The sequence below is a fragment of the Mizuhopecten yessoensis genome, unplaced genomic scaffold (assembly GCF_002113885.1).
Source record: "Mizuhopecten yessoensis strain PY_sf001 unplaced genomic scaffold, ASM211388v2 scaffold867, whole genome shotgun sequence".
NCBI lineage: Eukaryota > Metazoa > Mollusca > Bivalvia > Pectinida > Pectinidae > Mizuhopecten > Mizuhopecten yessoensis.
This window is the reverse complement of record NW_018403761.1, coordinates 49880-76263: the sequence shown is the minus strand read 5'-3', so window position 1 is coordinate 76263 and position 26384 is coordinate 49880. Positions and strand designations below refer to the sequence as shown.

General features: G+C 39.5%; 2 protein-coding genes across 2 annotated transcripts in view; one reads left to right on the top strand and one right to left on the bottom strand.

The window, feature by feature from the left end:
- The window catches only part of LOC110453643, a 46870-nt gene extending 31899 nt beyond the window's left edge, over nucleotides 1–14971 (bottom strand). Inside the window, exons 1-4 of the mRNA XM_021502685.1 lie at nucleotides 14906–14971; nucleotides 9594–9649; nucleotides 7579–7756; nucleotides 3533–3682 (exon numbers count right to left, since the gene is read on the bottom strand). Coding sequence (XP_021358360.1) covers nucleotides 3533–3682; nucleotides 7579–7756; nucleotides 9594–9625 — 360 coding nt within the window. The 5' untranslated portion in view covers nucleotides 9626–9649; nucleotides 14906–14971. The remainder of the gene's footprint in view (nucleotides 1–3532; nucleotides 3683–7578; nucleotides 7757–9593; nucleotides 9650–14905) is intronic.
- Nucleotides 14972–22240: 7269 nt separating this feature from the next.
- The window catches only part of LOC110453634 (extensin-like), a 36007-nt gene continuing 31863 nt past the window's right edge, over nucleotides 22241–26384 (top strand). Inside the window, exon 1 of the mRNA XM_021502674.1 lies at nucleotides 22241–22537. Within this exon, the coding sequence (XP_021358349.1) occupies nucleotides 22241–22537 (297 nt within the window). The remainder of the gene's footprint in view (nucleotides 22538–26384) is intronic.

The following is a 26384-nucleotide window of genomic DNA, read 5'->3' as shown; positions in this document are numbered from 1 at the left end:
CCAAAACAAACAAAACAGACTGGTTACAACATAAACAACGTCTACCAAAACAAACAAAACAGACTGGTTACAACATAAACAACGTCTACCAAAACAAACAAAACAGACTGGTTACAACATAAACAACGTCTACCAAAACAAACAAAACAGACTGGTTACAACATAAACAACGTCTACCAAAACAAACAAAACAGACTGGTTACAACATAAACAACGTCTACCAAAACAAACAAAACAGACTGGTTACAACATAAACAACGTCTACCAAAACAAACAAAACAGACTGGTTACAACATAAACAACGTCTACCAAAACAAACAAAACAGACTGGTTACAACATAAACAACGTCTACCAAAACAAACAAAACAGACTGGTTACAACATAAACAACGTCTACCAAAACAAACAAAACAGACTGGTTACAACATAAACAACGTCTACCAAAACAAACAAAACAGACTGGTTACAACATAAACAACGTCTACCAAAACAAACAAAACAGACTGGTTACAACATAAACAACGTCTACCAAAACAAACAAAACAGACTGGTTACAACATAAACAACGTCTACCAAAACAAACAAAACAGACTGGTTACAACATAAACAACGTCTACCAAAACAAACAAAACAGACTGGTTACAACATAAACAACGTCTACCAAAACAAACAAAACAGACTGGTTACAACATAAACAACGTCTACCAAAACAAACAAAACAGACTGGTTACAACATAAACAACGTCTACCAAAACAAACAAAACAGACTGGTTACAACATAAACAACGTCTACCAAAACAAACAAAACAGACTGGTTACAACATAAACAACGTCTACCAAAACAAACAAAACAGACTGGTTACAACATAAACAACGTCTACCAAAACAAACAAAACAGACTGGTTACAACATAAACAACGTCTACCAAAACAAACAAAACAGACTGGTTACAACATAAACAACGTCTACCAAAACAAACAAAACAGACTGGTTACAACATAAACAACGTCTACCAAAACAAACAAAACAGACTGGTTACAACATAAACAACGTCTACCAAAACAAACAAAACAGACTGGTTACAACATAAACAACGTCTACCAAAACAAACAAAACAGACTGGTTACAACATAAACAACGTCTACCAAAACAAACAAAACAGACTGGTTACAACATAAACAACGTCTACCAAAACAAACAAAACAGACTGGTTACAACATAAACAACGTCTACCAAAACAAACAAAACAGACTGGTTACAACATAAACAACGTCTACCAAAACAAACAAAACAGACTGGTTACAACATAAACAACGTCTACCAAAACAAACAAAACAGACTGGTTACAACATAAACAACGTCTACCAAAACAAACAAAACAGACTGGTTACAACATAAACAACGTCTACCAAAACAAACAAAACAGACTGGTTACAACATAAACAACGTCTACCAAAACAAACAAAACAGACTGGTTACAACATAAACAACGTCTACCAAAACAAACAAAACAGACTGGTTACAACATAAACAACGTCTACCAAAACAAACAAAACAGACTGGTTACAACATAAACAACGTCTACCAAAACAAACAAAACAGACTGGTTACAACATAAACAACGTCTACCAAAACAAACAAAACAGACTGGTTACAACATAAACAACGTCTACCAAAACAAACAAAACAGACTGGTTACAACATAAACAACGTCTACCAAAACAAACAAAACAGACTGGTTACAACATAAACAACGTCTACCAAAACAAACAAAACAGACTGGTTACAACATAAACAACGTCTACCAAAACAAACAAAACAGACTGGTTACAACATAAACAACGTCTACCAAAACAAACAAAACAGACTGGTTACAACATAAACAACGTCTACCAAAACAAACAAAACAGACTGGTTACAACATAAACAACGTCTACCAAAACAAACAAAACAGACTGGTTACAACATAAACAACGTCTACCAAAACAAACAAAACAGACTGGTTACAACATAAACAACGTCTACCAAAACAAACAAAACAGACTGGTTACAACATAAACAACGTCTACCAAAACAAACAAAACAGACTGGTTACAACATAAACAACGTCTACCAAAACAAACAAAACAGACTGGTTACAACATAAACAACGTCTACCAAAACAAACAAAACAGACTGGTTACAACATAAACAACGTCTACCAAAACAAACAAAACAGACTGGTTACAACATAAACAACGTCTACCAAAACAAACAAAACAGACTGGTTACAACATAAACAACGTCTACCAAAACAAACAAAACAGACTGGTTACAACATAAACAACGTCTACCAAAACAAACAAAACAGACTGGTTACAACATAAACAACGTCTACCAAAACAAACAAAACAGACTGGTTACAACATAAACAACGTCTACCAAAACAAACAAAACAGACTGGTTACAACATAAACAACGTCTACCAAAACAAACAAAACAGACTGGTTACAACATAAACAACGTCTACCAAAACAAACAAAACAGACTGGTTACAACATAAACAACGTCTACCAAAACAAACAAAACAGACTGGTTACAACATAAACAACGTCTACCAAAACAAACAAAACAGACTGGTTACAACATAAACAACGTCTACCAAAACAAACAAAACAGACTGGTTACAACATAAACAACGTCTACCAAAACAAACAAAACAGACTGGTTACAACATAAACAACGTCTACCAAAACAAACAAAACAGACTGGTTACAACATAAACAACGTCTACCAAAACAAACAAAACAGACTGGTTACAACATAAACAACGTCTACCAAAACAAACAAAACAGACTGGTTACAACATAAACAACGTCTACCAAAACAAACAAAACAGACTGGTTACAACATAAACAACGTCTACCAAAACAAACAAAACAGACTGGTTACAACATAAACAACGTCTACCAAAACAAACAAAACAGATTGGTTACAACATTAACAACGTCTACCAAAACAAACAAACGGACTGGTTACAACATGAACAACGTCTACCAAAACAAACAAAACAGACTGGTTACAACATAAACAACGTCTACCAAAACAAACAAACGGACTGGTTACAACATGAACAACGTCTACCAAAACAACCAAAACAGACTGGTTACAACATAAACAACGTCTACCAAAACAAACAAAAACAGACTGGTAACAACATACATAACGTCTACCAAAACCAACAAAACAGACTGGTTACAACATAAACAGCGTCTACCAAAACAAACAAAACAGACTGGTTACAACATAGAAAGCACACGCTACAATACAGGACAAGCATTTTTCTTTTTTGTTGTTATAAAAATATCACTCATTTTTTGTTTATAGTTATGAATCATAACACTGATATAGTAAGTTGTATATCTATTTTAGCTGTCACGTACATAGCTAGTACTGTAACAGTTTCAATTACACAAAGTCCTATGTGAAGTCGGAGACGCATTATCAAATATGTTTTACGTGTACGACGACAATATAATCCCAGGTTACTTACGATAATAACGGTTTTGAAGGAGGGCCATGAGTTACTGCCGAACAGTGACTTGGCCGAGAAGCTGAACATCCATATGACGTACGGGAAACAGATAGCGATGACGAGCATGGTGTTCGTGGGGCTGTCGGACTCCCGTAGTGCCTTCTTATCCTGTGCACAAATTACACACAAGACACAAACATTAAATAACGACAAGTGACACTGAAAACTCATTTTATATGTTAGAAAAGATTCATCATTAAATAGCCAGACTTCGCCAGCACTATTTTCATCAATGCACCAATTTTGAAATTTGTTTATTTTCTATTAAATTTTCTAAATTAAAGGTCATAATGAGGAGAATATAGGAAATATAACTTCAGTATCAACTGCATCACCTTTACATTCTGATACTAAATATAACCTCAGTATGAACTGCATCACATTTACATTCTGATACTGAATATAACCTCAGTATCAACTGCATCACCTTTAGATTCTGATACTGAATATAACCTCAGTATAAACTGCATCACCTTTACATTTTGATACTAAATATAACTTCAGTATAAACTGCATCACCTTTACACTCTGATACTAAATATAACCTCAGTATCAACTGCATCACCTTTACATTCTGATACTAAATATAACTTCAGTATAAACTGCATCACATTTACACTCTGATACTAAATATAACCTCAGTATCAACTGCATTACCTTTACACTCTGATACTAAATATAACTTCAGTATAAACTGCATCACCTTTACATTCTGATACTAAATATAACCTCAGTATCAACTGCATCACCTTTACACTCTGATATTAAATATAACCTCAGTATAAACTGCATCACCTATACATTCTGATACTAAATATAACCTCAGTATAAACTGCATCACCTTTACATTCTGATACTAAATATAACCTCAGTATCAACTGAATTATCTTTACATTCTGATACTAAATATAACCTCAGTATAAACTGCATCAACTGTACATTTTGATACTTAATATAACTTCAGTATCAACTGCATCACCTTTACATTCTGATACTAAATATAACCTCAGTATAAACTGCATCACCTTTACATTCTGATACTAAATATAACCTCAGTATAAACTGCATCACCTTTACATTCTGATACTAAATATAACCTCAGTATAAACTGCATCACCTTTACATTCTGATACTAAATATAACCTCAGTATAAACTGCATCACCTTTACATTCTGATACTAAATATAACCTCAGTATAAACTGCATCACCTTTACATTCTGATACTAAATATAACCTCAGTATAAACTGCATCACCTTTACATTCTGATACTAAATATAACCTCAGTATAAACTGCATCACCTTTACATTCTGATACTAAATATAACCTCAGTATAAACTGCATCACCTTTACATTCTGATACTAAATATAACCTCAGTATAAACTGCATCACCTTTACATTCTGATACTAAATATAACCTCAGTATAAACTGCATCACCTTTACATTCTGATACTAAATATAACCTCAGTATAAACTGCATCACCTTTACATTCTGATACTAAATATAACCTCAGTATAAACTGCATCACCTTTACATTCTGATACTAAATATAACCTCAGTATAAACTGCATCACCTTTACATTCTGATACTAAATATAACCTCAGTATAAACTGCATCACCTTTACATTCTGATACTAAATATAACCTCAGTATAAACTGCATCACCTTTACATTCTGATACTAAATATAACCTCAGTATAAACTGCATCACCTTTACATTCTGATACTAAATATAACCTCAGTATAAACTGCATCACCTTTACATTCTGATACTAAATATAACCTCAGTATAAACTGCATCACCTTTACATTCTGATACTAAATATAACCTCAGTATAAACTGCATCACCTTTACATTCTGATACTAAATATAACCTCAGTATAAACTGCATCACCTTTACATTCTGATACTAAATATAACCTCAGTATAAACTGCATCACCTTTACATTCTGATACTAAATATAACCTCAGTATAAACTGCATCACCTTTACATTCTGATACTAAATATAACCTCAGTATAAACTGCATCACCTTTACATTCTGATACTAAATATAACCTCAGTATAAACTGCATCACCTTTACATTCTGATACTAAATATAACCTCAGTATAAACTGCATCACCTTTACATTCTGATACTAAATATAACCTCAGTATAAACTGCATCACCTTTACATTCTGATACTAAATATAACCTCAGTATAAACTGCATCACCTTTACATTCTGATACTAAATATAACCTCAGTATAAACTGCATCACCTTTACATTCTGATACTAAATATAACCTCAGTATAAACTGCATCACCTTTACATTCTGATACTAAATATAACCTCAGTATAAACTGCATCACCTTTACATTCTGATACTAAATATAACCTCAGTATAAACTGCATCACCTTTACATTCTGATACTAAATATAACCTCAGTATAAACTGCATCACCTTTACATTCTGATACTAAATATAACCTCAGTATAAACTGCATCACCTTTACATTCTGATACTAAATATAACCTCAGTATAAACTGCATCACCTTTACATTCTGATACTAAATATAACCTCAGTATAAACTGCATCACCTTTACATTCTGATACTAAATATAACCTCAGTATAAACTGCATCACCTTTACATTCTGATACTAAATATAACCTAAGTATAAACTGCATCACCTTTACATTCTGATACTAAATATAACTTCAGTATCAACTGCATTATCTTTACATTCTGTTACTAAATATAACCTCAGTATAAACTGCATCACCTTAACATTCTGATACTAAATATAATCTCAGTATAAACTGCATCACCTTTACATTCTGATACTAAATATAACCTCAGTATCAACTGCATCACCTTAACATTCTGATACGAAATATAATCTCAGTATAAACTTCATCACCTTTACATTCTGAGACTAAATATAACCTCAGAATAAACTGCATCACCTTTACATTCTGAGACTAAATATAACCTCAGAATAAACTGCATCACCTTTACATTCTGAGACTAAATATAACCTCAGAATAAACTGCATCACCTTTCCACTCTGATACTAAATATAACTTCAGTATCAACTGCATTATCCTTACATTCTGTTACTAAATATACTAAATATAACCTCAGTACAAACTGCATCACCTTTACATTCTGAGACTAAATATAACCTCAGAATAAACTGCATCACCTTTACATTCTGAGACTAAATATAACCTCAGTATCAACTGCATCACCTTTACATTCTGATACTAAATATAACCTCAGTATAAACTGCGTTATCTTTACATTCCGACATCGTCTATTTGAGGATACCAGATTATTACTGCGTGCAATACACAATATTCACATTTACTTTGTAGAGTCTTTAGACCACTAACCAAACATGGTGTTGTAATCCAATAAAAGCAAGAACCATTAAAGGTGAGTATTATCTAATCGGAAACTATTTGATGTCAAACGGTTTGAGTGTTCAAAAGAACATTCTCTTAGAAAACACAATCTTGTTCCTGCAGAATTGGCTGTTCCGACATTTTATAAACAGTTTGTTTAAAATATATATTGTGAACCAAATAAGAACATAAACAACGATAACAGTATGTATTGTCTTCGTTTGTTTTAACGTAAATATGAGGATTGAAATGTATTTTTGAACGCAAATTGCATACAATCATCAAGGTTACAAATGTCCGTTTCAAACTTTTATTGAATGCTTTGGGTTTGGGTCTCCGGTACTTGTGACATCATTGATATTGTGACGTCATATAACGTTGATGATCATCGATCGCCTTCGCTAAGTGTGCTCATTCGCCATGATTGTAGGTCAAACTAGCATGACAAAGGAAATATCATGTATGTCTTAAGTTCCTAGAAAAGCAGGCGCGATCGTTTCATAATGTCACAAAATAGCGATTGCAACTCATTCTGTCACGAATTGCTAAAAAACACACCAATAATTTAAGCATTAGATGACAAACGATATATTCATAACAATGTACCTTGAGAATACTGGAGGCCATGAGGAGAATACACAGCTTACTGACGACGGCAGACCCCAAAACCACACAGAAAAACAACACATAACAGAAAATCTTAAATGCTCGCAGGAATGGCCGAAAGGTGTCGCTGGTGGACACACGTTCTCGCGGAATCATCTGGAATCTGTCCCACAGTCGCCTGTAAAATATGAACTTTAAATCAATTGCGGCTTCTGGGTAGTAATAATCAAATTGTATATAGCAACTACAAATAGAAACAATATCACATAACAAGAGGAACACCTATATTACATGCACACGTCACAACAACAACTCAGTCGCCTCATACAAACTCTAACATGTACAAGTCAGAACAGCTCAGCCGGGTCATACATGTACAAGTCACAACATCTCAGCCGAGTCATACATGTATACGTCACAACAGCTCAGCCGAGTCATACATATATACGTCACAACAGCTCAGCCGAGTCATACATGTATACATCAGAACATAAGCACGAGTCATACATGTATATGTCACAACAACAACTCAACTGAATCACACATGCACACTTCACAACAGCAAATCAACTTAATCACACATGAACACTTCACAACAACAACTCAACAGAGTCATGCATGTATAGCTCACCACAACAACTTAACCGAGTCATACATATACACATCACAACAACTCAGCCGATTCATACATATGAACATCACAACAACTCAACCGAGTCATACATGTATAGCTCACCACAACAACTTAACCGAGTCATACATGTATAGCTCACCGCAACAACTTAACCGAGTCATACATATATAGCTCACCGCAACAACTTAACCGAGTCATACATGTATAGCTCACCGCAACAACTTAACCGAGTCATACATATATAGCTCACCGCAACAACTTAACCGAGTCATACATGTATAGCTCACCGCAACAACTTAACCGAGTCATACATATATAGCTCACCGCAACAACTTAACCGAGTCATACATGTATAGCTCACCGCAACAACTTAACCGAGTCATACATATATAGCTCACCGCAACAACTTAACCGAGTCATACATGTATAGCTCACCGCAACAACTTAACCGAGTCATACATATATAGCTCACCGCAACAACTTAACCGAGTCATACATGTATAGCTCACCGCAACAACTTAACCGAGTCATACATATATAGCTCACCGCAACAACTTAACCGAGTCATACATGTATAGCTCACCGCAACAACTTAACCGAGTCATACATATATAGCTCACCGCAACAACTTAACCGAGTCATACATGTATAGCTCACCGCAACAACTTAACCGAGTCATACATGTATAGCTCACCGCAACAACTTAACCGAGTCATACATTTATAGCTCACCGCAACAACTTAACCGAGTCATACATATACACATCGCAACAACTCAACCGAGTCATACATATATAGCTCACCGCACCAACTTAACCGAGTCATACATATACACATCACAACAACTCAACCGAGTCATACATGTATAGCTCACCACAACAACTTAACCGAGTCATACATATACACATCACACCAACTCAGCCGAGTCATACATTTATAGCTCACAACAACTCAGCCGGATCGTACAACAACAGATTAGCCAAGTATGGTTATATGACCTGTATTCCTGTTGACTATTGTTATGGTCTTATGAGTATCTCTGTGTGTGTAATAACGACAGTATGGTTCAATACTGGCGTTAGATGTCTTCGTATTATTTAAATCAACACACACACACAAACACGCACACATATTCTTAATGACCTGTGAGATTTATGTATGATAGAAAACTGATAAATGGTACGGGAAAGATTTCCGAGAGTGACGCGAAAAAAGGAAACGATATAGAAAATTCAAAATGATTATCAAGAGAAACACTGAGGAAAAAGGAATACGAGGTTGCTAAGAGAAATATCGAAGCAACATAACAAGTCCAAACAAGAAAACTAGATATCTTAATACCCCCTATTCTAATAATGAGTTACTTGGGTTGAAGTACTTACATGTCCAATAGCGAGTCTTCCTTCCCCGGCATTTTTATACGGACATGACTATTTTTCTGGGGGAAAAAAACCATAAACAAAAACTTCAGATAAAACATTGTGAGATCCTACAATCTTTACGCGAGATCTTTAACCCAATCACGTGATAGCTTACATAATAACGTGAAATCTTACCATCATAACGGTTGATTTTACTCTCAATCATGAAATCTTACCAACAATACGGTTGATTTTACAACGTGAAATCTTACCATTAATACGGGTGGTTTTACAACATGAAATCTTACCATCAATACGGTTGATTTTACAACGTGAAATCATGCCATCAATACGGGTGATTTTACAACGTGAAATCTTACCATTAATACGGGTTATTTTACAACGTGAAATCTTACCATCAATACGGGTGATTTTACATCGTGAAATCTTACGATAAATATGGATAATTTTACTCTCAATCATAAAAAAAATTACCATCAATACGGGTGATTTTAATCTCAATCATGAAAAATTACCATCAATACTGGTGATTTTACTCTCAACCATGAAATCTTACCATCAATACGGTTGATTTTACAACGTGAAATCTTACCATTAATACGGGTGGTTTTACAACATGAAATCTTACCATCAATACGGTTGATTTTACAACGTGAAATCATACCATTAATACGGGTGATTTTACAACGTGAAATCTTACCATTAATACGGGTTTTTTTACAACGTGAAATCTTACCATCAATACGGTTGATTTTACATCGTGAAATCTTATGATAAATATGGATTATTTTACTCTCAATCATGAAAAATTACCATCAATACGGGTGATTTTAATCTCAATCATGAAAAATTACCATCAATACGGGTGATTTTACTCTCAATCATGAAATCTTACCACCAATACGGGTGATTTTAAAAAGTGAAATCTTACCATCAATACGGGTGATTTTATTACGTGAAATCTTACCATCAATACGGGTGATTTTACAACGTAAAATCCTACCATCAATCTGATGATTTTACTCTCAATCATTAAATATTATCATCAATACGGGTGATTTTATTCTCAATCATGAAATGTTACCACCAATACGGTTGATTTTACAATGTGAAATGTTACCATCAATACGATTGATTTCACAACGTGAAATCTTACTATAACATGTTATACGGGTGATTTTACAACGTGAAATCTTACCATCAATACGGGTAATATTACTATGTTAACTCTTACCATCAATACGAATGATTTAACTCTCAATCATGAAATATTACCATCAAAACGGGTGATTTTACTCTCAATCGTGAAATCTTACAATCAATACGGGTGATATTACTATGTACAATCTTACTATCAATTTGGGTAATTTAAAAACGTTAAAACTTACCATAACAACGGGTCATTTTAAACCTGAAAACTTACCATTAAAACGGGTGATTTTACAATGTGAAATCGTACCATCAATACGGAAATTTTTACTCTCAATCATGAAGTATTACCATCAATACGGGTGATTATACAACGTGAAATCTTACCTTCAATACGGGTGGTTTTACAACGTGAAATATAACCATCAATACAGTTAATTTACAATGTGAAATCTTACCTTCAATACGGATGATTTTACTCTCAATCATGAAATATTACCATCAATACGGGTGATTTTACTCTCAATCATGAAATATTACCATCAATACGGGTGTTTTTACTCTCAATCATGTAATCTTACCATCAATGCGGTTGATTTTACAACGTGAAATCTTACCATCGATACGGGTGGTTTTACAACGTGAAATATTACCATCAATACATTTGATTTTACAACGTGAAATCTTTCCTTCAATACGGATGATTTTACTTTCAATCATGAAATATTACCATCAATACGGGTGATTTTACTCTCAATCATGAAATCTTACAATCAATACGGATGATATTACTATGTGAAATCTTACCATCAATACGGGTAATTTAAAAACGTGAAAACTTACCACCTACAATATATACGGGTGATTTTAAACGTAAAAACTTACTATCAAAACGGGTGATTTTACAACGTGAAATATTACCATCGATACGGGTGATTTTACTCTCAATCATGAAATATTACCATCAATACGGTTGATTGTACAACGTGAAATCTTACCATCAATACGGGTTGTTTTACAACGTGAAATCTTACCATTCATGCGGTTGATTTTATTACGTGAAAACTTACCAACAATACGGATGATTTTAATCTCAATCATGAAATCTTACCATCGATTCGAGTCATTTTATTACGTGAAACCTTACCATCAATACGGGTGATTTTACTCTCAATCATGAAATCTTACCATCAATACGGGCGATTTTAATAAGTGAAAACTTACCATCAATACGGGTGATTTTACAACGTGAAATCTTACCATTAATACGGGTGATTTTACTCTCAAACATGAAATCTTACCATCAATACGGGCGATTTTAATAAGTGAAAACTTACCATCAATACGGTTGATTTTACGATGTGAAATCTTACCATCAATACTGTTAATTTCATAACGTGAAATCTTACTATTAATACGGGTGATTTTACAACGTGAAATATTACCATCGATACGGGTGATTTTACTCTCAATCATGAAATATTACCATCAATACGGTTGATTGTACAACGTGAAATCTTACCATCAATACGGGTTGTTTTACAACGTGAAATCTTACCATTCATGCGGTTGATTTTATTACGTGAAAACTTACCAACAATACGGATGATTTTAATCTCAATCATGAAATCTTACCATCGATTCGAGTCATTTTATTACGTGAAACCTTACCATCAATACGGGTGATTTTACTCTCAATCATGAAATCTTACCATCAATACGGGCGATTTTAATAAGTGAAAACTTACCATCAATACGGGTGATTTTACAACGTGAAATCTCACCATTAAAACGGGTGATTTTACTCTCAAACATGAAATCTTACCATCAATACGGGCGATTTTAATAAGTGAAAACTTACCATCAATACGGGTGATTTTACAACGTGAAATCTCACCATTAAAACGGGTGATTTTACTCTCAAACATGAAATCTTACCATCAATACGGGCGATTTTAATAAGTGAAAACTTACCATCAATACGGTTGAATTTACGATGTGAAATCTTACCATCAATACTGTTAATTTCACAACGTGAAATCTTACTATTAATACGGGTGATTTTACAACGTGAAATCTTACTATCAATACGGTTGGTATTACTATGTAAAATCTTACCATCAATACGGGTAATTTTAATACGTGAGAACTTACCACCTACAATATATACGGGTGATTTTACAACGTGAAAAATCTTACCATCAATACGGGTGATTTTACAACCTGAAATCTTACCATCAATACGGATGATTTTACTCTCAATCATGAAATATTACCATCAATACGGATAATTTTACAATGTGAAATCCTACCATTAATACGGATGATTTTACTCTCAATCATAAAATATTACCATCAATACGGGTAATTTTACTCTCACTCATGAAATCTTACCATCAATACTGTTGATTTTAAAACGTGAATTCTTACTTTTAATACGGGTGATTTTACAACGTGAAATTTTACCATCAATACGGGTGATTTTACAACGTGAAACTTTACCATTAATACGGGTGATTTTACAACGTGAAATCTTACCATTCATACGGGTGATTTTATTACGTGAAAACTTACCATCAATACGGATGATTTTAATCTCAATCTTGAAATCTTACCATCGATTCGGGTGATTTTATTACGTGAAATCTTACCATCAATACGGGTGACTTTACTCTCAATCATGAAATCGTACCATCAATACGGGCGATTTTAATAAGTGAAAACTTACCATCAATACGGGTGATTTTACAACGTGAAATCCCACCATTAAAACGGGTGATTTTACTCTCAAACATGAAATCTTACCATCAATACGGGCGATTTTAATAAGTAAAAACTTACCATCAATACGGTTGATTTTGCAACATGAGATCTTACCATCAGAACGGTTGATTTTACGATGTGAAATCTTACCATCAATACTGTTGATTTCCCAACGTGAAATCTTACTATTAATACGGGTGATTTTACAACGTGAAATCTTACCATCAATACGGATGGTATTACTATGTAAAATCTTTCCATCAATACGGGTTATTTTAATACGTGAAAACTTACCACCTACAATATATACGGGTGATTTTACAACGTGAAATCTTACCATCAATACGGGTGATATTACAACTTGAAATCTTACCATCAATACGGATGATTTTAATCTCAATCATGAAATATTACCATCAATACGTATAATTTTATAATGTGAAATCCTACCATCAATACGGATGATTTTACTCTCAATCATGAAATATTACCATCAATACGGGTAATTTTACTCTCACTCATGAAATCTTACCATCAATACGGGTGATTTTACATCGTGAAATATTACCATCAATAAAGGTGATTTTACAACATGAAATCTTACCATCAATACGGCTGATTTTACAAATTGAAATATTACCATAAATAAGGTTGATTTTCTCTTAATCACAAAATATTACCATCAATACGGATGATTTTACTTTCAATAATGAAATCTTACCACCAATACGGGTGATTTTACATCGTGAAATCTTACCATTAATACGGGTGATTTTATTACGTGAAATCTTACCAGCAATACGGGTCATTTTACCACGTGAAATAATCACATCGAATGATTTAGAAAAACTCCGCAGCATCTTGGGAAAAAAATGACCGACATAAATGTGAACGGCTGCCATGCTGCTTTTCTACTGAACTCTTCTAACAACATCAACGTTTATGTCACCATAAGGAAACGAATTTATGTAAAGTTTTGTAACTTGTTTCCGGACCCTTTTCTGTTTGCATTCCAATTGTATATGCATTTTGCATTTAAGGAAAGAAGCAAAGTGTGTCCTAACAATGTCGTACTCGCAAGGTTTTAGTTGAAGATTGATCTTCACTATAATTAATGTATACGGTTCATCAAATATTCAGCCCTGAGCCTAATAGCTTGAAAAAATCACAATACAGACTTACGGTGAGTGATTTTGTGAAAGGATGGAGTGTCTGCAACAAAACTGATCATGAACCCAATTGCCTTTCATTTCTTCAATAACTTAAACAACACTGCTACAAATGTACTTGTACCTACATGTAATGTACATTTTGGAAAAGAATTCTTTCTACTGAAATATAACGACAAAAAAGTGGTACGTTTGTATCTAAACTGTTTTACATCGACAAGTATGTTTTACCTTTGAAAACAATGGTGGCGGCGTGAAGTTGTAGACAGGTACGGGTATAGATACATCTGAAGTCACGTGACCTTGCTGTTGCATCCATTCCGCTACTCGAGTGTGTGACGTCGTTGACGATGACATGGTTCCATGTTTGGAGGACAAAGTAGGCGACCGGATGTCTACAATTGCTTCTAAAGCCGGTCTCCGTGCGTTACTAGTCGACACTGGTGTCGTATCGTCAAGGTCCACGATGCCGTTATCCATACCATACGGAGCATCCGCAGACGCAATCATCTGTTTCTTGTTTGTCGCAATTTCCTGGAGAACCGGTCCATGCCAGTGCCGAAGAAGCACCTGAAAAAAATTAACACATGCTTAAAGAAAGAAATCAGAATACATCTTCAAATAAATAGAACATAGGACATTGTCTAAAAATTGTCTTAGACATTTCAGTGACCGGATGGAGTAAAAGCAAACCTACCCCAGGTATGACATTTCAGTGACATAGTGGAGTGACATGCAAATCTAACCAGGTTATGACATTTCAGTGACCTGGTGGAGTAAAAGCAAACCTACCCCAGGTATGACATTTCAGTGACATGGTGGAGTGACATGGTGGAGTGACATGCAAACCTACCCCGGATATGACATTTCAGTGATCTGGTGGAGTGAAAGTCAACTTACCCCAGGTATGACATTTCAGTGACATGGTGGAGTGACATGCAAACCTACCCAGGTTATGACATTTCAGTGACCGGGTGGAGTGACATACAAACCCTACCCCGGGTATGACATTTCAGTGACCTGGTGGAGTGACATACAAACCTACCAAATCCCACCATTAAAACGGGTGATTTTACTTGACTACCATCAATACCCCGGATATGACATTTCAGTGATCTGGAGGAGTGAAAGTCAACTTACCCCAGGAATGACATTTCAGTGACATGGTGGAGTGACATACAAACCCCACCCCGGGTATGACATTTCAGGGACCTGGTGGAGTGAAAGCAAACCTACCCCGGGTATGACATTTCAGTGATCTGGTGGAGTGAAAGCCAACCTACCCCGGGTATGACATTTCAGTGACCGGATGGAGTGACATGCAAATCTACCCGGGGTATGACATTTTAGTGACCTGGTGAAGTGAAAGCAAACCTACCCCGGGTATGACATTTCAGTGACCGGGTGGAGTGACATGCAAACCTCCCCCGGGTATGACATTTCAGTGACCTGGTGGAGTGAAAGCAAACCTACCCCGGGTATGACATTTCAGTGACCGAGTTGAGTGACATGCAAATCTACCCGGGGTATGACATTTCAGTGACCGGGGGGAGTGACATGCAAACCTACCAGGGGTATGACATTTCAGTGACCTTGTGGAGTGAAAGCAAACCTACCCCGGGTATAACATTTCAGTGACCGGGTGGAGTGACATGCAAACCTCCCCCGGGTATGACATTTCAGTGACCGAGTTGAGTGACATGCAAATCTACCCGGGGGATGACATTTCAGTGACCGGGTGGAGTGACATACAAACCTACCGTAGGTATGACAATTCAGTGACCTGGTTGAGTGACATGCAAACCTATCCCGGGTATGACATTTCAGTGACATGGTGGAGTGACATGCAAACCTACCGTTGGTATGACATTTCAGTGACCGGGTAGAGTGACATGCAAACCTACCAGGGGTATGACATTTCAGTGACCTTGTGGAGTGAAAGCAAACCTACCCCGGGTATAACATTTCAGTGACCGGGTGGAGTGACATGCAAATCTACCCGGGGTATGAAATTTCAGTGACCGGGTGGAGTGACATGCAAATCTACCCGGGGTATGACATTTCAGTGACCGGGGGGAGTGACATGCAAACCTACCGTGGGTATGACATTTCTATGACATTTCAGTGACCGGGTGGAGTGATATGCAAACCTACCCGGATATGACATTTCAGTGACCTGGTGGAGTGAAAGCAAACCGACCCGGAGTGAAAGCAAACCTACCCCGGGTATAAAATTTCAGTGACCGGGTGGAGTGACCTACCCGGGGTATGAAATTTCAGTGACCGGGTGGAGTGACATGCAAACCTACCGTGGGTAAGACATTTCAGTGACCGGGTGGAGTGAAAGCAAACCTACCCCGGGAATGACATTTCTGTGACCGGGTGGAGTGAAAGCAAACCTACCGGAGTGACATACAAACCTACCCCGGGTATGACATTTCAGTGACCTGGTGGAGTAAAAGCAAACCTACCCCAGGTATGACATTTCAGTGACATGGTGGAGTGACATGGTGTAGTGACATGCAAACCTACCCCGGATATGACATTTCAGTGACCGGGTGGAGTGATATGCAAACCTACCCGGATATGACATTTCAGTGACCTGGTGGCGTGAAAGCAAACCTACACCGGGTCTGACATTTCAGTGACCGGGTGGAGTGACATACAAACCCTACCCCGGGGATGACATTTCAGTGACCGGGTGGAGTGACGCAAACCTACCAGGGGTATGACATTTCAGAGACCTTGTGGAGTGAAAGCAAACCTACCCCGGGTATAAAATTTCAGTGACCGGGTGGAGTGACATGCAACCCTCCCCCGGGTATGACATTTCAGTGACCGAGTTGAGTGACATGCAAATCTACCCGGGGGATGACATTTCAGTGACCGGGTGGAGTGACGCAAACCTACCAGGGGTATGACATTTCAGAGACCTTGTGGAGTGAAAGCAAACCTACCCCGGGTATAACATTTCAGTGACCGGGTGGAGTGACATGCAAAGCTACCCGGGGTATGACATTTCAGTGACCGGGTGGAGTGACATACAAACCTACCGTGGGTATGACAATTCAGTGACCTGGTGGAGTGAAAGCAAACCGACCCGGAGTGAAAGCAAACCTACCCCGGGTATAACATTTCAGTGACCGGGTGGAGTGACATGCAAATCTACCCGGGGTATGACATTTCAGTGACCGGGTGGAGTTACATGCAAACCTACCAGGGGTATGACATTTCAGAGACCTTGTGGAGTGAAAGCAAACCTACCCCGGGAATGACATTTCTGTGACCGGGTGGAGTGAAAGCAAACCTACCCCGGGTTTGACATTTCAGTGACCGGGTGGAGTGACATGCAAATCTACCCGGGGTATGACATTTCAGTGACCGGGTGGAGAGACATGCAAACCTACCGTGGGTATGACATTTCTATGACATTTCAGTGACCGGGTGGAGTGATATGCAAACCTACCCGGATATGACATTTCAGTGACCTGGTGGCGTGAAAGCAAACCTACACCGGGTCTGACATTTCAGTGACCGGGTGGAGTGACATACAAACCTACCGTGGGTATGACAATTCAGTGACCTGGTGGAGTGAAAGCAAACCTACCCCGGGAATGACATTTCTGTGACCGGGTGGAGTGAAAGCAAACCTACCGGAGTGACATACAAACCTACCCCGGGTATGACATTTCAGTGACCGAGTTGAGTGACATGCAAATCTACCCGGGGTATGAAATTTCAGTGACCGGGTGGAGTGACATGCAAACCTCCCCCGGGTATGACATTTCAGTGACCGAGTTGAGTGACATGCAAATCTACCCCGGGTATGACATTTCAGTGACCGGGTGGAGTTACATGCAAACCTTCCGTGGGTATGACATTTCAGTGACCGGGTGGAGTTACATGCAAACCTACCAGGGGTATGACATTTCAGTGACCTTGTGGAGTGAAAGCAAACCTACCCCGGGAATAAAATTTCAGTGACCGGGGGGAGTGACATGCAAACCTACCGTGGGTATGACATTTCTATGACATTTCAGTGACCGGGTGGAGTGACATCCAAATCTATCCGGGGTATGACATTTCAGTGACCGGGTGGAGAGACATGCAAACCTACCGTGGGTATGACATTTCTATGACATTTCAGTGACCGGGTGGAGTGACATACAAACCTACCGTAGGTATGACAATTCAGTGACCGGGTTGAGTGACATGCAAACCTACCCCGGGTATGACATTTCATTGACATGGTGGAGTGACATGCAAACCTACCGTTGGTATGACATTTCAGCGACCGGGTAGAGTGACATGCAAACCTACCAGGGGTATGACATTTCAGTGACCTTGTGGAGTGAAAGCAAACCTACCCCGGGTATAAAATTTCAGTGACCGGGTGGAGTGACATGCAAACCTACCGTGGGTATGACATTTCAGTGACCGGGTGGAGTGAAAGCAAACCTACCCCGGGAATGACATTTCAGTGACCGGGTGGAGTGAAAGCAGACCTACCCTGGGTATGCAATTTCAGTGACCGGGTGGAATGACATGCAAAGCTACCCCGGGTATGACATTTCAGTGACCGGGTGGATTGACATGCAAACGTACCCCGGGTATGACATTTCAGTGACCGGGTGGAGTGACATGCAAACCTACCCCGGGTATGACATTTCAGTGACATGGTGGAGTGACATGCAAACCTACCGTTGGTATGACATTTCAGTGACCGGGTGGAGTGACATGCAAACCTACACGGGGTATGACATTTCAGTGACCGGGTGCAGAAACCTACCCCGGGAATGACATTTCAGTGACCGGGTGGAGTGAAAGCAGACCTACCCTGGGTATGACATTTCAGTGACCGGGTGAAGTGAAAGCAAACCTACCCCGGGAATGACATTTCAGTGACCGGGTGGAGTGACATGCAAACCTACACGGGGGATGACATTTCAGTGACCGGGTGCAGTGAAAGCAAACCTACCCTGGGGATGACATTTCAGTGACCGGGTGGAGTGACATGCAAACCTACCCGGGGGATGACATTTCAGTGACCGGGTGGAGTGACATGCAAACCTACCGTGGGTATGGCATTTCAGTGACCGGGTGGAGTGACATGCAAACCTACCGTGGGTATGACATTTCAGTGACCGGGTGGAGTGACATTTCAGTGACCGGGTGGAATGACATGCAAAGCTACCCCGGGTATGACATTTCAGTGACCGGGTTGATTGACATGCAAACGTACCCCGGGTATGACATTTCAGTGACCGGGGGGAGTGACATGCAAACCTACACGGGGTATGACATTTCAGTGACCGGGTGCAGTGAAAGCAAACCTACCCTGGGGATGACATTTCAGTGACCGGGTGGAGTGACATGCAACCCTGCCCCGGGTATGACATTTCAGTGACCGGGTGGAGTGATATGCAAACCTACCCGGGGTATGACATTTCAGTGACCTGGTGGAGTGAAAGCAAACCTACCCCGGGAATGACATTTCAGTGACCGGGTGGAGTGACATGCAAACCTACCGTGGGTATGGCATTTCAGTGACCGGGTGGAGTGACATGCAAACCTACCGTGGGTATGGCATTTCAGTGACCGGGTGGAGTGACATGCAAACCTACCGTGGGTATGGCATTTCAGTGACCGGGTGGAGTGACATGCAAACCTACCGTGGGTATGGCATTTCAGTGACCGGGTGGAGTGACATGCAAACCTACCGTGGGTATGACATTTCAGTGACCGGGTGGAGTGACATGCAAACCTACACGGGGTATGACATTTCAGTGACCGGGTGCAGTGAAAGCAAACCTACCCTGGGTATGACATTTCAGTGACCGGGTGGAATGACATGCAAACCTACCCGGGGTATGACCCCGGGAATGACATTTCAGTGACCGGGTGCACTGAAAGCAAACCTACCCTGGGTATGATATTTCAGTGACCGGGTGGAGTGAAAACAAACCTACCCCAGGTATGACATTTCAGTGACATGGTGGAGTGACATGCAAACCTACCGTGGGTATGATATTTCAGTGATCGGGTGGAGTGACATGCAAACCTACCCGGGGTATGGCATTTCAGTGACCTGGTGGAGTGAAAGCAAACCTACCCCGGGTTTGACATTTCAGTGACCGGGTGGAGTGACATGCAAACCTACCCGGGGTATGGCATTTCAGTGACCTGGTGGAGTGAAAGCAAACCTACCCCGGTTTTGACATGTCAGTGACCGGGTGGAGTGACATGCAAACCTACCCGGGGTATGACCCCGGGAATGACATTTCAGTGACCGGGTGGAGTGACATGCAAAGCTACCCCGGGGATGACATTTCAGTGACCGGGTGGAATGACATGCAAACCTACCCCGGGTATGACATTTCAGTGATCGGGTAGAGTGACATGCAAATCTAACCGGGGTATGACATTTCAGTGACAGGGTGGAGTGACATGCAAACCTACCCCGGGTATGACATTTCAGTGACCGGGTGGAGTGAAAGCAAACCTACCCGGGGTATGACATTTCAGTGACCTGGTGGAGTGAAAGCAAACCTACCCCGGGTATGACATTCCAGTGAACGGGTGGAGTGAAAGCAAACCTACCCGGGGTATGACATTTCAGTGATCTGGTGGAGTGAAAGCAAACCTACCCGGGGTATGACATTTCAGTGACCGGGTGGAGTGAAAGCAAACCTACCCGGGGCATGACATTTCAGTGATCTGGTGGAGTGAAAGCTACCGTGGGTATGACATTTCAGTGACCGGGTGGAGTGACAGCAAACCTACCGCGGGTATGACAATTCAGTGACCTGGTGGAGGGAAAGCAAACCTACCCCGGGAATGGCATTTCAGTGACCGGGTGGAGTGAAAGCAAACCTTCCCGGGGTATGACATTTCAGTGACCGGGTGGAGTGATATGCAAACCTACCCGGGGTATGACATTTCAGTGACCGGGTGGAGTGACAGCAAACCTACCGTGGGTATGACAATTCAGTGACCTGGTGGAGTGAAAGCAAACCTTCCCGGGGTATGACATTTCAGTGACCGGGTGGAGTGACATGCAAACCTACCGTGGGTATGACAATTTAGTGACCTGGTGGAGTGAAAGCAAACCTACCCCGGGTATGACATTTCAGTGACCGGGTGGAGTGACATGCAAAGCTACCCCGGGTATGACATTTCAGTGACCGGGTGGAGTGACATATGCATGCAAACATACCCCGGGTATGACATTTCAGTGAGATGACACTTAAAATGACCGTTAAGTAGCCTATTGTGTGTGGACACTGTTATCATGGTATGATAAGCTCACCTTCCCCTTTGCTATAGCGTAGCCATTGATACCAGCATCAGACAGTATCCGCTCACAGGCATCTGCTGAACACCCGCCGGACACATTAGGACTGAACGAAATATCTCGAAATCTGCAAAGATGAAAAAGAATTTGAAACAAAATATTCTACATGACTATTACAATGTTACATGGGAGACACAGCAAGAGTCCTCCCGAAATCAGGTCACATGGGGCATTGCCCCGCAATCCTTCCCACATCTCATTATATTAGAAATATGTACACATATCAAGTCCACAAGAACACAATCCACAGCCTTTCCCACATCAAGTCACAAGAGGCATTGATCAACAGTCTTTCCGACATCAAGTCACATGGGGCATTGATCAACAGTCTTTCCGACATCAAGTCACACGGGGTATTGATCCATAGCCTTTCCCACATCAAGTCACACGGGGCATTGATCAACAGTCTTTACCACATCAAGTCACATGGGGCATTGATCAACAGTCTTTCCCACATCAAGTCACCCGGGACATTGATCAACAGTCTTTCCCACATCAAGTCACACGGGGTATTGATCCACAGCCTTTATCACAGCAAGTCAAGTCACACGGGGCATTGATCAACGGTCTTTCCTACATCAAGTCACACGGGGCATTGATCAACAGTCTTTCCCACATCAAGGCACACGGGGCATTGATCAACAGTCTTTCCCACATCAAGTTACAAACAGACATTTTATACAAATTTCAACTCATCAAGTTAGATAAGTATACCTACATCCATTCAAAATAAATATTTACACAGTCTTTCCCGCACCAAGCTTTACGACACTTGGATACATTCCAACCACAAGTAACACTCATACACACTGCAATGATAACATTGTGAGTTCAAAATGAAACTGAAGGAAGTATGTAAGGATATGTAGAAGTGATGTGCTTTGATACAATTTAAGCATACCAATTACATACAAGAGGCCCATAGGGCCTGTATCGCTCACCTGGATATCTAAGCAATCATGGCAGAATATTCTCCAAATGAAATCCATGGGAATATGCCAGACCCCAAGGCCAATCCTTGTAGCATATATATCTGTATTCAATTTTTCATGCCCAGCAATTTTATGTATGGTTATGGGGTGGGGATCTCAACTGTTTTCAATCTGTGACTCAGAAACTAGGTTCCTATGGTTGTGGCCAGACCCCAGGATCAATTCTAATATCATGACTGCATTTGTCTCTTTTTGCCCAGCATTTATATATATAGTTTTGGGGTGGGGTTCTCAACCGTTTCAAACAATTGTATATATAGTTTTGGGGTGGGGATCTTAACCATTTCGAAGTTATGACCCAGGGGTTAAGTCTCCAATGGTGGGGCAGTCCCCTAGGCCATCCTGGAAGCATATGTGCATTCTTCTCTTTATATTCAACAATTGTTCATGTGGTTATAGGGTGGGGATCTCAACCATCTCAACCATTTCCAGGCAATAAACTTGTTTTGGCTCCACCCCTTAGCCTGGGGGGTCAGCCCCACCATTTGTACAATTTTGAATCCCTGCCTCCTATGAATGCTTCCGACCAAATATGATCGATACCCAGTGCAAAGTTCTACAGAGGTAGTCGTTTATAGCAATCTAGCCAAATTGCCCCCTTTTGGTCCCGCCCTCAGCCCTATGGGGTCAGCCCCAACATTTGTACAATTTTGAATCCCCACTACCTAAGGTTGCTTCCAGTCTAATATGGTTGATATCCATTACTTAGTTTCAGAGAAGAAGTCGCTTAAAGAAATATCGCCAAATAACCCTTTTTGGCCCCGCCCCTCAGCCCCCTGGGGGGTCAGCCCCACCATTTGTACAATTTTGAATCCCTGCATCCCATGAATGCTTTTGATTAATTATGATCGATATCCAGTGCATAGTTCTACAGAAGAAGTCGTTTGTAGAAATATAGCCAAATTACCCCATTTTGGCATCGCCCCTCAGCCCCCTGGGGGTCAGCCCAACCATTTGTACAATTTTGAATCTCCACCACCTAGGGATGCTTCCAGTCTAATATGGTTGATATCCATCACTTAATTCCAGAGAAGAAGTCGCTTAAAGCAATATAGCCAAATAACTCTTTTTGGTCCCGCCCCTCAGCCCCCTGGGAGGTCAGCCCCATCATTTGTACAATTTTGAATCCCTGCATCCCATGAATGCTTTTGATTAAATATGATCGATATCCAGTGCATAGTTCTACAGAAGAAGTTGTTTGTAGAAATATAGCCAAATTACCCCTTTTTGGCCCCGCCCCTCAGCCCCCTGGGGGGTCAGCCCATCCATTTGTACAATTTTGAATCTCCACAACCTAGGGATGCTTCCAGTCTAATATGGTTGATATCCATCACTTAGTTCCAGAGAAGAAGTCGCTTAAAGCAGTTTAGCCAAATTGCCCCCTTTTTGCCAAGCCCCTCAGCCCCCTGGGGGTCAGCCCCACCATTTGTACAATTTTGAATTCCCACCACCTAGGGATGCTTCCAGTCACATTTAGTTAAATTCCAATCAGTGGTTAAGAAGAAGAAGAAGTCGTTTAAAGAAATTGTTGACGGACGGACGGACGACGGACGACGGACGCCACGGTATGGCATAAGCTCACCTTGGTCCTTTGGACCAGGTGAGCTAATAATGTTCGTAGCAACATTAAATACCTATCTCCACGTTATCTGCATAATTTTGTAATAAAGAGTGTTTATCAATTGCTGAAAGCTCGTGATTATTAAAACAAACCAGTGGCCGGATATGACAGGCACCTGGGTCGTAATCCGCTTAATTAACTAAAAAAGATTTTTATGAGATAGTTAACGCGTTTTCCTTTCAAATTGACTCCCACAAGCCTTCGTACTATCGATACACTGTATATTCGAACCGAGGTCTTTCTTTTTCCTTTTCAGTTTGCAATATTTTAATGTGACATATTTCAGTATTTACAAAATAAGATATGTGTTGTATCAATACATATCATAAAAAATATAAAGTGGCCGTTATATATAGGCGATAGTCGTATGTATGATATAGGACGGTAGGTTATATACTAACAGCTGTTAATACATCACATGCTAGTTTCTTGGATAGCTATTGGATAACTACCCTTGATCTATTTGGTATAATTAGTTAGTAACCGCTGATAGTCCTATGTATGAGATACGACGGTAGGTTAAGTACTAACAGCTGATAGTCGTATGTATGAGATAGGACGGTAGGTTATATACTAACAGTTGATAGTCATATGTAGTAGATAGGACGGTAGGTTATATACTAACAGCTGATAGTCGTATAAATGAGATGGGACGGTAGGTTATATACTAACAGCTGATAGTCGTATGTATGAGATAGGACGGTCGGTTATATACTAACAGTTGATAGTCGTATGTATGAGAAAGGACGGTAGGTTATATACTAACAGCTGATAGTCGTATAAATGAGATGGGACGGTAGGTTATATACTAACAGCTGATAGTCGTATGTATGAGACAGGAGGGTAGGTTATATAGTAACAGTTGATAGTCGTATGTATGAGATAGGACGGTAGGTTATATACTAAAAGTTGATAGTCGTATGTATGAGATAGGACGGTAGGTTGTATACTAACCGCTGCTAGTCGTATGTATGAGAAAGGAGGGTAGGTAATATACTAACAGTTGATAGTCGTATGTATGAGAAAGGACGGTAGGTTATATACTAACAGCTGATAGTCGTATAAATGAGATGGGACGGTAGGTTATATACTAACAGCTGATAGTCGTATGTATGAGATAGGACGGTCGGTTATATACTAACAGTTGATAGTCGTATGTATTAGATAGGACGGTAGGTTGTATACTAACCGCTGATAGTCGTATGTATGAGACAGGAGGGAAGGGTATATACTAACAGTTGATAGTCGTATGTATGAGAAAGGACGGTAGGTTATATACTAACAGCTGATAGTCGTATGTATGAGATAGGACGGTAGGTTATATACTAACAGTCGATAGTCATATGTATGAGATAGGACGGTAGGTTATATACTAACAGCTGATAGTCGTATAAATGAGATGGGACGGTAGGTTATATACTAACAGCTGATAGTCGTATAAATGAGATGGGACGGTAGGTTATATACTAACAGCTGATAGTCGTATGTATGAGATAGGACGGTAGGTTGTATACTAACCGCTGATAGTCGTATGTATGAGACAGGAGGGTAGGATATATACTAACAGTTGATAGTCGTATGTATGAGATAGGACGGTAGGTTGTATATTAACATTTGATAGTCGTATGAATTAGATAGGACGGTAGGTTGTATACTGACCGCTGATAGTCGTATGTATGAGACGGGAGGGTAGGTTATATACTAACAGTTGATAGTCGTATGTATGAGATAGGACGGTAGGTT